Here is an 11,191-nt window from a genome sequence, read left to right as displayed (position 1 = left end):
TCTCAGATTGGTCTAACGCTTGCCAATTTCAAATATCATCTAGCAAATGCTCTGTTCTCCACATCGGCAAAAAGAATCCGAACCTCGTATACAAACTAAATAAACAAAATCTGACAAACAACCCCCACGCAGTAAAAGACCTTGGAATACTGATATCAAATGACCTAAGTGCCAAAGCCCACTGCAACAATATCGCCAAAAAGGCTTCTAAAATTGTCAACCCGATCCTACGGAGCTTCTGTTACGGCAATCTCATACTGCTCACCAGAGCTTACAAAACTTTCGCCAGAGCCATCCTCGAATACAGCTCACCTGTCTGGAACCCACACCGAATTTCGGACATCAACACCCTAAAAAATGTCCAAAGATACTTCACCAGAAGAACCTTTCACTCCACCACTCGAAACAGAATACCCTACGAAACTAGAATTGCAATCCTGTGTCTAGAAAGCTTAGAACTACGATGCCTTATACATGATCTAAGTATTGCCCACAAGATCATATGCTGCAACATCCTGCCTGTCAACAACTACTTCAGCTTCAACCGCAATAACACAAGAGCACGCAACAGGTTCAAACTTAATATCAACCGCTCCAAACTTGACTGTAAAAAATATGACTTTAGTAATCGAGTTGTTGAAGCGTGAAACTCATTACCAGACTCCGTGGTGTCAACCCCCAACCCCCAACATTTTTCCCTTAGACTTTCCATGGTTGACCTCTCCAGATTCCTTAGAGGTCAGTAAGGGGCGAGCATAAGTGCACTAGTGAGCCTTCCGTCCTCTGTCCAATTGTCTCTCCTATATTTTATATATCTTTTCTCCCATTCATATATCCTTTCCTCTACTCTTCATTGATGTATTCTAATCTTATATATCTTCTTCTATCCCTTCCCTGATATTTACTACTAAGTTCCTCTAAATATAAAAGAGAATATTTTTTTATTTATTTTATTTTATCAAGTATGTATTGGTAGTATACATAGATCTAACGCTGTTTATATACATGAGATGGGTACTAATAAGAGGGAAACATTAGGACAGGGACGGTAGGCACGCTGGTGCACTTATGCACGCCCCTTACCGACCTCTTAGGAATTGGGTGAGGTCAATAGTGGACAGTCTAAGGGTAAAGTTTTGGGGGTTTGGTGACAAAACTAGAGTCAGGTAGTGAGTCCCTTGAAGCCTTTTTGGCAATGTTGTTGCAGCAGGCTTTGGTTGAGGTCGAGGAAGTTGTTGAGTCTAATATTGTTCATTACTAGTTGGTTGAGTCCCAGATTGGTAATAGGGTTGTATAGGGTTGTATGAATAAGGGTTTCTTTTTAAGTGCTCTTTGAGTTTACTTGTTTTCTTTCACATGTTTACAAGAGGACAAAAAAGCTCAAAGCACCAAGGACACCACAATATGTACCCTGTTTACCCCAAAATAAGACATCCCCTGATAATAACCCCAATCGGGCTTTTGAATGCAAGGCAATAAGGCCAAGCGCTTATCTTAGGGTTCCAAAAAATATAAGACAGGATCTTTTGGGGGGGGGGGACGACACACAGTATATACCATGTTTTTGGAAGTACTGTATAAGACTCATCAGAGTGTAAGGCACACCTTAGTTTTGGGGGAGGAAAATAGGGAAAAGAATCTGCTTACCAGGTATTCATCTGGCTAGTGTCCTTAGTCTGGTCAGCTTCAGCACATTATTTTATCCCCTGTTTACGGCTTTTAAAAAACCTTACTCAAAGCGAGTAGAAATAACCCCCCCCCCCCCTGCAAACTGGAAAGATCTTTAGCGCCTCATTAGGGCTAAAAAAAAAGCTTCTAAAAAGCTACATTCAGGTTATAATGTAGAGGTGTGGGTTCCACACAGCTCATCTGTCTGGAACCCACACCACATCTCAGACATCAACACTCTCGAAAACGTCCAAAGATATTTCACCAGAAGAGCCCTTCACTCCTCCACTCGAAACAGAATATCCTACGAAAATAGACTAACTATCCTGGGTCTTGAAAGCTTAGAACTGCGGCGTACTAAAACACGATTTAAATATTGGCCACAAGATCATATGCTGCAACGTCCTTCCGGTCAACGACTACTTCAGCTTCAACCGCAACAACACAAGAGCACACAACAGATTCAAACTTAATATTAACCGCTCCAAACTTGACTGTAAAAAATATGACTTTAACAATTGAGTTGTCGAAGCGTGGAACTCATTACTGGACTCAATAGTGTCAACTCCCAACCCCCAACATTTCTCCCTTAGACTGTCCACAATTGACCTCTCCAGGTTCCTAAGAGGCCAGTAAGGGGCGTATATAAGTGCACTGATGTGCCTATCGTCCCCTGTCCAATTGTCTTTCCTTATCTCATATTTTTATATATATATATATATATATATATATATATATATATATATATATATATATATATGTTAAATGTTTATAGCTGGAATTTTAAAATTAAGGGAGACCAGGATAGATCTATTTTTGATCCGACATAAGAAAAAACATATATATATATATATATATAATATATATTCTCTCCGTATCTCTTATAATTATATATATTCTCTTCTTTTTTACTTTCTATCTTTATATATATTACTTAATGTCTATTCTCTTCCATATGTATTGTATATTGGACAAAGAATAAATAATAAATAAATAAATAAATAAAAATATAAGACAGTACCGAAATTTTCAGCCTCTTTTGGAGGGACAGGTGCATCTTATGTTCCGAAAAATACAATACATGAAATAGCATGCAAATAAGTTGTTTGAAAAAACGTGTGTTCTATTTCAATTATTGTTCTGCCTGATTTAATAGGGAAGGATTAAATATTTGGAGTAAGGCCTGCTCTGAACACCTTTGACAGCTAGTCGTCCTTTAACAACCACAGTTGGGACTTGCAACGTGGTCCTTAAGTGAAGCAGTTGCTAGGTGAAACCACAACTGTACTTGCCATCTTCCCTTTATGTTACAGACATGCAAAGGTCATAAATGCAAGGATCCATGATTGCGTGGGCCCAGAAGTTTGGATACGCTATAAACCTAGATGAGTGGGGAAAACTATGGACATCAAATTACAAACTACAGTAGTCCCTCGCTATATCGCGCTTCACCTACCGCGGCTTCACTTCATCGCGGGTTTGTAAATACTATATTCATCATCATCGATCTACAAATATATATACAATGCACAGGCAACGTATACATATGAGAGAGAGAGAGAATGTTGTTGCTTTATTGTTTTTTATTATTTTTATTAGTTTTAAGTTATATTTTATATGTACTACTGTGATATGTATTTTGTAAGAGTGTGGGAAGGGTTTATAAACACTTAAAACAATGAAAACTTACCAAACAATTACAATATAAATACTTAAATAAGTACTATCAGTCGATAAATTCCCCATCGCAGATTTCACCTATCGCGGCCGGGTCTGGAACGTAACACTCGCGATAGGTGAGGTCTTACTATAATGCTTTCAGTACCATACAAGGAAAATTTATATAAAATGTTTTATAGGTGGCATCTCCCACCGGCCCGATTAGCTAAAATGTACCCTAGGGCTTTCACCGAAATGTTGGAAGTGCAAAGAAAAAGCAAGAACATATTTCCACATGTGGTGGACGTGCCCAGTGGCTAAGAAATTTTGGAGAAAAATTAGGGACATGCTAGAAAAAATTACAACAAATGAAATCCCACTAAGACTAACTTTTTCTACGAGGGATAATTGGGCACAAAATAAGACAGATACTTGATGCTATACTTAACAACAGCAGCTAGAATGACATACAGCCAAAATTGGAAGCAGGAAACACCCCCTCAACATTAAATTTGATAATTAAAATACATGATGTAGCAGAGATACATAAGTTAACATTGGAACTCCAGGAAAAAGACAATACAGTATTTTATAACACTTGGGACAGGTGGTATGACTGGTTAAGCCAAAAAATATACTGTATTTTAAACTTTAACACTATGTATACTTCAAAAAGAAAATAAATAAAAGCAAAGAGTAATCTTATAAATCCTTTTAACAATGGTCAACCAAGTAAGCAGACAAACTGTTGCTAAACTCACCCATTAACTCCTATTGAAATACCGATTCACAGTAATGTGAAATAATGTAACCCAGAAAAAGAAACCCAAAGAGATATACACCATGTAATTTATGAAGCATATTTTACAATAAAGTTAGAAAACAAAATAGAATAAAATATAGATAGGCTGTAAGGAACAACTACTGCAACGCTCTCTACATGGGTCTACCTTTGAAGAGTGTTCAGAAACTTTAGATCGTGCAGAATGCGGCTGCGAGAGCTATCGTGGGACTTCCTGCATTTGCCCACGTTTCGTCAACACTCCGCAGTCTGCACTGGCTGTGGATCAGTTTCCGGTCATAATTCAAAGTGTTGGTAATGACCTACAAAGCCCTACAGGGCATCGGATCAGAATACCTTCACAACCGCCTTCTGCCGCAAGAATCCCAGCGTCCGGTCAGGTTCCACAAAGTTGGCCTTCTCCGGGTCCCGTCGACTAAGCAGTGTCATCTGGCGGGCCCCAGGGGAAGAACCTTCTCTATGGCGGCCCCGGCCCTCTGGAATCAACTCCCCCCGGAGATTAGAACAGCCCCCACCCTCATTGCCTTTCGCAAGTTACCTTTGTCGGCAGGCATGGGGTAACTGAGATATCCCTGGGCATATATAGCTTTTATGAATGGTATGATTGTATTGTATGGTTCTTAATGATGGGTTTTTAAATGTTTTTGTTTGCTTTTTAAATATTGGATTTGTATATTGTTGTGATTGTTGTGAGCCACTCCGAGTCTCCGGAAAGGGGCGGCATACAAATCTAATAAATTAAATTAAATTAAATTAAATTAAACAAGGCTCAGCAGAATAGCTGGCACATATGTTAAGTGTTAGATGCTTAAGTTCTGATACCAAAGTAACCTATACAGTGGAACCCCGACATAAGAGCTGCTCTACTTAAGAGCAACTCGAGATAAGAGCTGGGAGGGGAGAGATATTTTTGTTCTACTTACAAGCCCAAATTCGAGATACAAGCGCCAAGGAGCTGTCTCCTGAAGCCAAACGCTAACTTCCGCGTTCGGCTTCAGGAGACAGCTGCGAAGCGGCGCGCGTGTTTTAAAAGGTTGCAGCCGGCCTGGGGGGCTCGGGGGGGTGCTTGCAGCTTTCTTTCTTGCTCTTTTTCTTTCTCTCTTTTACCTTCCCTTCCTCTATTTCTTCTTTTCTTTCTCCTTCCCACCTTCTTCCCTCCCTCCCTCCCTTCACTCATTCCTCTCTTACTCTCCCCTTTCATAAGTTTCCTTGCTTCCTTCCTCTGTTCCTGTCCCTTCCCTCTTTCCTTCCTTCCTTCCCACCCTCCGTCCATTCATTCACCCATTCCTCTCTTGATCGCTTAAAGCCGGTCCCTGGTGCAAAAAGGGTTGGGGACCTCTGTCCTACAGGATTGGGTGGCAGAGAAGTTGAACATATGTAAATTTAAAAGTTTAAGAAAGTTTACAAGTTAAGTGAAAGAAACTTCATTATTCATTTATATGTACATGTACATTTCTTCATTAAAAACATGTCTTTCTGCATAATTTAGACTAACTTTGTGAGTTTTTTGAGGGCTGGAACCAATTAAAATTATTTACATTAATTCCTATGGGGAAAAGTCGTTCGAGATAAGAGCTGCTCGACTTAAGAGCCCAGGTCCGGAACGAATTAAACTCGTATCTCGAGGTACCACTGTATATTATAAATCTGTACGCTCTTGTATGTTCTTGGAGAGGGGCGGCATCCAAATCTAATAAATTATTATTATTATTATTATTATTATTATTATTACAGTATTATTATTATTATTGTTGTTGTTGTTGTTGTGTTTTTGTTTCTATGCTTTTTTGTCTTTGTTTTTATTATTTTAAATGTAAATATTCAATAAAGATTTTTTTTTTTTAAAGCAAGGATCTTTGTGGTAATGGGGAACGGCTGCTCAACAAAGGCGATTTGCTAAATGAGGACTACTTGCATAGAAACCCAGTGAAACTTTTCTCTACAAATCCTATGGTACTTTTGAATCTGCCTTCTACCACCTTTAGGGGAGCCTCAGTGAAACACAGAAACATAGAAGACTGACGGCAGAAAAAGACCTCATGGTCCATCTAGTCTGCCCTTATACTGTTTCCTGTATTTTATCTTAGGATGGATATATGTTTATCCCAGGCATGCTTAAATTCAGTTACTGTGGATTTATCTACCACATCTGCTGGAAGTTTGTTCCAAGGATCTACTACTCTTTCAGTAAAATAATATTTTCTCATGTTGCTTTTGATCTTTCCCCCAACTAACTTCAGATTGTGCCCCCTTGTTCTTGTGTTCACTTTCCTATTAAAAACACTTCCCTCCTGGACCTTATTTAACCCTTTAACATATTTAAATGTTTCAATCATGTCCCCCCTTTTCCTTCTGTCCCCCAGACTATACATTGAGTTCGTTAAGCCTTTCCTGATACGTTTTATGCTCAGTGAACTCACCTGTCTGGAATCGGGACTTCAGCACATCAGGAGGGATTCCCACGGCCCAGTTGAAGATCCCCGCCATGCCTCCAGCAAAGAGGATTCTGGGTACACTGAGGTCACTGACACTGCGGAAAGCAGGAAACAGGCAGAAAAAGGGCAAAGCATAAATTCATCAAAATGACTACCGGTGCTAAAAAAAAAATAGAAGAAAAGAAAGATTGGGTGCATCTCATTCAGGTCACATGGGGTGGGCCGGCAAAGGTCAGCACTTTCTTCAAAAGGGGCTGTGCAGGTAGTCCTCTACTTACAACAGTTTGCTTAGTGACCATTCAAAGTAACCACGGCACTGAAAAAAGTGACTTATGACAAATTTTCAGAACTTATCATCGTTAACATGGTCACACGATCAAAATTCAGATGCTTGGCAACTGGCGTGTATTTATGACGGTTGCAATGTCCTGGAGGGGGTGATATGATCTCCTTCTGACAAGGAAAGTCAGTGGGGAAGTCAGGTTTACTTAACAACAGTGTTACTAATGTAACAACTGCAATGATTCAACTTAACAGGAGTAGCAAGAAAAGTCGTAAAATGGGGCCAAACTCACTCAACAGCTGTCTTGGTTAGCAAGAGAAAGTTTGTCGTAAGTAGAGGAATACAGTGATCCCTCGAGTTTCGCGATCTCGATCTTCGCGAAACGCTATATCGCGATTTTAAAAAAAAATTAGTTAAAAAAAATATTAATTAAAAAAAATATTAATTAAAAAAAAACCCACTTCCGCGTTTGGCTTCGGGAGTCAGCTGCGAAGCAGCGCGGCTGTTTTAAAAGGTCGCAGCCGGCCTGGGGGGCTTCCCAGCACCCCCCCGAACCCCCAACCCGGGTTCGGGGGGGTGCTGGGAAGCCCCCCAGGCCGGCTGCGACCCTTTAAAACAGCCGCGCCGCTTCCCAGCTGAGTCCTGAAGCCAAACGCCAAAGGCGAACTTCCGCGTTTGGCTTCAGGACTCAGCTGGGAAGCGGCGCGGCTGTTTTAAAAGGTCGCAGCCGGCCTGGGGGGCTTCCCAGCACCCCCCCGAGCCCCCAACCCGGGTTCGGGGGGTGCTGGGAAGCCCCCCAGGCCGGCTGCGACCTTTTAAAACAGCCGCGCCGCTTCCCAGCTGAGTCCTGAAGCCAAACGCCAAAGGCGAACTTCCGCAGTGGCAAGCCCCATCGCCTAGAACAGGGGTAGGCAAAGTTGGCTCTTCTATGGCTTGTGGACTTCAACTCCCAGAATTCCTCAGCCAATCATGCTGGCTCAGGCATTCTGGGAGTTGAAGTCCACATGTCATAGAAGAGCCAACTTTGCCTACCCCTGGCCTAGAACTGATTGATGCCGCATCACCCCCTCCCCTCACCGCAATATTCATTCTATGAGACGCAAGATATTTCCGCCCACTTTTGGGAGGGGGGAGTGCATCTTACAGTCTGAAAAATAGGGCATATTTAATCAAACCATGGCTTATCACAATATAGAAATTCAATAACTCTGTCTTTGTGCCATATATGCTACTTTACTTACTTACTTACTTACTTACTTACTTACTTACTTACTTACTTACTTACTTACTTACTTACTTATTTATTTATTAGATTTGTATGCCGCCCCTCTCCGAAGACTCGGGGCGGCTAACAACAATAAAAAAGACAATGTAAACAAATCTAATATTAAAAATAATCTAAAAAAACCCAATTATGACTCATGGTAGATTATGCTGATCCCTAAAAACATATTTTACAAATGCCAAATTATATTATTCGCTATTTATGTCTTAAATTTATATGCCGCCCATCTCGGTGTCAAGAAACTCAAAGCAATAATCCTTCGTTCATCACACCATCGAACTACTATTATGAAGCTCTTACTTCAGAATAAAAACAATTTCTTAGCTGTTCTTGTGAGAATTATTCTTACCTCTGCCCCTGAGGCGTCAAAACATTTTTCAACCATTCATAGGTCATGAAGTACATCCCACTGGCTGGAACATCTGGTCCAATAAACAGAGCCAACTTAGAAAAATGAGAGACACAACTGCCCACATTGGCAAGGACAAAAAGGATAAAACCTGTCAGCTTTCTGTAAGCAGAATTATAATAATTGCATAAACCATGCACTCCACTTGCTCCTTTAGCCCCTGATTTTATTGACAGGGAAAACAAGATTTGAAGGACCGCCTCTTCCCAGTTACATCTACCTTATTAGGGAAGGATGGAGCAGGATAAAGAAAAAGGACCTTCTCTGTGGTGGCTCTCTCCCTATAGAATATCATCTCCCCCAACCCCGGCAAGTAAAATTGACTCTCAACCTGAACCCGAGAGTAAGACCTAGCATGATTTCTACATGTGCGCCTAATATAAGCCCTATATACATCCCCAAATAAGCCCTACTTAAGAGTCTGCACAGCCAGCCACTAGTCCAGTGGCTCTCAACCTTTCTAATGCCTTAATACAGTTCCTCATCTTGTGGTGACCCCCAACTATAAGTTTAGCGCCAATTCTTCCAACAGATCTTTAAGCTGATTGGCAAGAGGTCAGAGGGACACCCCTCTGTATTTATTTATTTATTTTATTTATTTATTGGATTTGTATGCCGCCCCTCTCCATAGACTCGGGGCGGCTAACAACAGTACTGTAATAAAAACAGCATGTAACAATCCAATACTAAAACAATTTTAAAAAACCCTTATTATAAAACCAAACATACATACAAACATACCATGCATAAAATTGTAAAGGCCTAGGGGGAAAGAATATTTCAGTTCCCCCATGCCTGGAGGCAGAGGTGGGTTTTAAGAAGCTTACGAAAGGCAAGGAGGGTGGGGGCAATTCTAATCTCTGGGGGGAGTTGGTTCCAGAGGGCCGGGGCCACCACAGAGAAGGCTCTTCCCCTGAGTCCCGCCAAACGACATTGTTTAGTTGACGGGACCCGGAGAAGGCCCACTCTGTGGGACCTAACTGGTCGCTGGGATAATCTGGTCCGGTGCCATGAAGGCAAACGCCTGAATAGAAGCTTTAGTTGCTAACACCATTGGAAATTTGTCTTTTCCCATGGTCTTAGGCGACCCCTGTGAAATGGTCATTCGACCCCCAAAGGGGTCCTGACCCCAAGGTTGAGAACCACTGCACTAGTCCATTCTGTCTAGTTGCTTGCGCTGCCAACACAGAGTGAGGTGAGGCAGGTAGGTAGCAGAGCTGTGCCCTGCCCCACGCACCCTGCATTGGTTTACCTCAGGGCCTCTGCAGCTAGGCCACCCCAACAATTGCCTCATGGCGGCAGCATGTTTTGATTACTCGCGGCTGCAATGCAGTAAGAGGCCACTGCTGCGGCCACAAAACAAGACTGGTGTCAGGGCTTGGCTGCGGGGACCCTGAGGTGAGCTGGTGCAGGGCGCATGGGACAGTTCCAAGCTCCTTAAAACCCACCTCTGTCGTCAGGCATAGGGGAATTGAAATTTTCCCTTTCCCCTAGGCTTATAGAATTTATACATGGTATGTTTGTATGTATGATTGGTTTTTTAAATTGGGTTTTTTTAGATTATTTTTAATATTAGATTTGTTTACATTGTCTTTTTTATTGTTGTTAGCCGCCCCGAGTCTTCGGAGAGGGGCGGCATACAAATCTAATAAATACAAATACAAATACATCATGTGGCCTCCTGCTCCAGTGAGGCTGCGAGCAAGCAGAAAAGGTGGGCCTCAAAATAACCTCTAGTGCTTATTTTGGAATCCCCCAAATATAAGACTGGGTCTTATTTTCAAGGAAACATGGATATTTTTCCAGAAGGCCCTGAAAACTTGATTCTGTCAGCAGGCCTAGGAATCCCGAGTTGATACAGATCCGATCATGTGGCTGGTTTGTGTTTGTTGCCGCTAAAGCAGCGAAAGGGTTAGGAATTTTATACTACGGATTATTAATGTTGTAAGCCACCCAGAGTCATCGTGTGTGAGTTGAACAATCATATAATTTATTTTAAAATACCGTAAATAAACATCGTGATAAGATATAGAAGAACTGTTAACACAACAGAAATGTTTCTGTCACTCCCTCTTGCAGTTAGAAACATAGAAACATAGAAATATAGAAGACTGACGGCAGAAAAAGACCTCATGGTTCATCTAGTCTGCCCTTATACTATTTTCTGTATTTTATTTTAGGATGGATATATGTTTATCCCAGTCATGTTTCAATTCAGTTACTGTGGATTTACCAACCACGTCTGCTGGAAGTTTGTTCCAAGGATCTACTACTCTTTCAGTAAAATAATATTTTCTCACGTTGCTTCTGATCTTTCCCTCAGCTAACCTCAGATTGTGTCCCCTTGTTCTTATGTTCACTTTCCTATTAAAAACACTTCCCTCCTGGACCTTATTTAACCCTCTAACATATTTAAATGTTTCGATCATGTTTCCTTTCCCTTCTGTCCTCCAACCAGTACAGATTGAGTTCATTAAGTCTTTCCTGATACGTTTTATGCTTAAGACCTTCCACCATTCTTCCGCCAGTTAGCTGGCTGGACATAAGTTTGGTCACATTGGGCTCTTTAATGTACTGACTATCTTCACTCTTGTAGTGAAAAGGAGGCCTCGGTTTCTTTTGTGGGGGGTGAGCAATTTTTTAAAAGAAA

The 11,191-nt window shown here is 41.3% G+C and overlaps 1 protein-coding gene across 1 annotated transcript in view; it reads right to left on the bottom strand.

Moving 5' to 3' along the window:
- Positions 1–11,191, bottom strand: part of SLC25A20 (solute carrier family 25 member 20) — a 47,001-nt gene that overhangs the window by 12,451 nt on the left and 23,359 nt on the right. Inside the window, exons 6-7 of the mRNA XM_070738095.1 lie at positions 8,482–8,554; positions 6,550–6,659 (exon numbers count right to left, since the gene is read on the bottom strand). Of these exons, the coding sequence (XP_070594196.1) occupies positions 6,550–6,659; positions 8,482–8,554 (183 nt within the window). The remainder of the gene's footprint in view (positions 1–6,549; positions 6,660–8,481; positions 8,555–11,191) is intronic.

Source organism: Erythrolamprus reginae, chromosome 2, assembly GCF_031021105.1.
Source record: "Erythrolamprus reginae isolate rEryReg1 chromosome 2, rEryReg1.hap1, whole genome shotgun sequence".
In the NCBI taxonomy this organism is placed as follows: Eukaryota; Metazoa; Chordata; class Lepidosauria; order Squamata; family Dipsadidae; genus Erythrolamprus; species Erythrolamprus reginae.
This window is presented reverse-complemented; position numbering and strand designations above follow the sequence as displayed.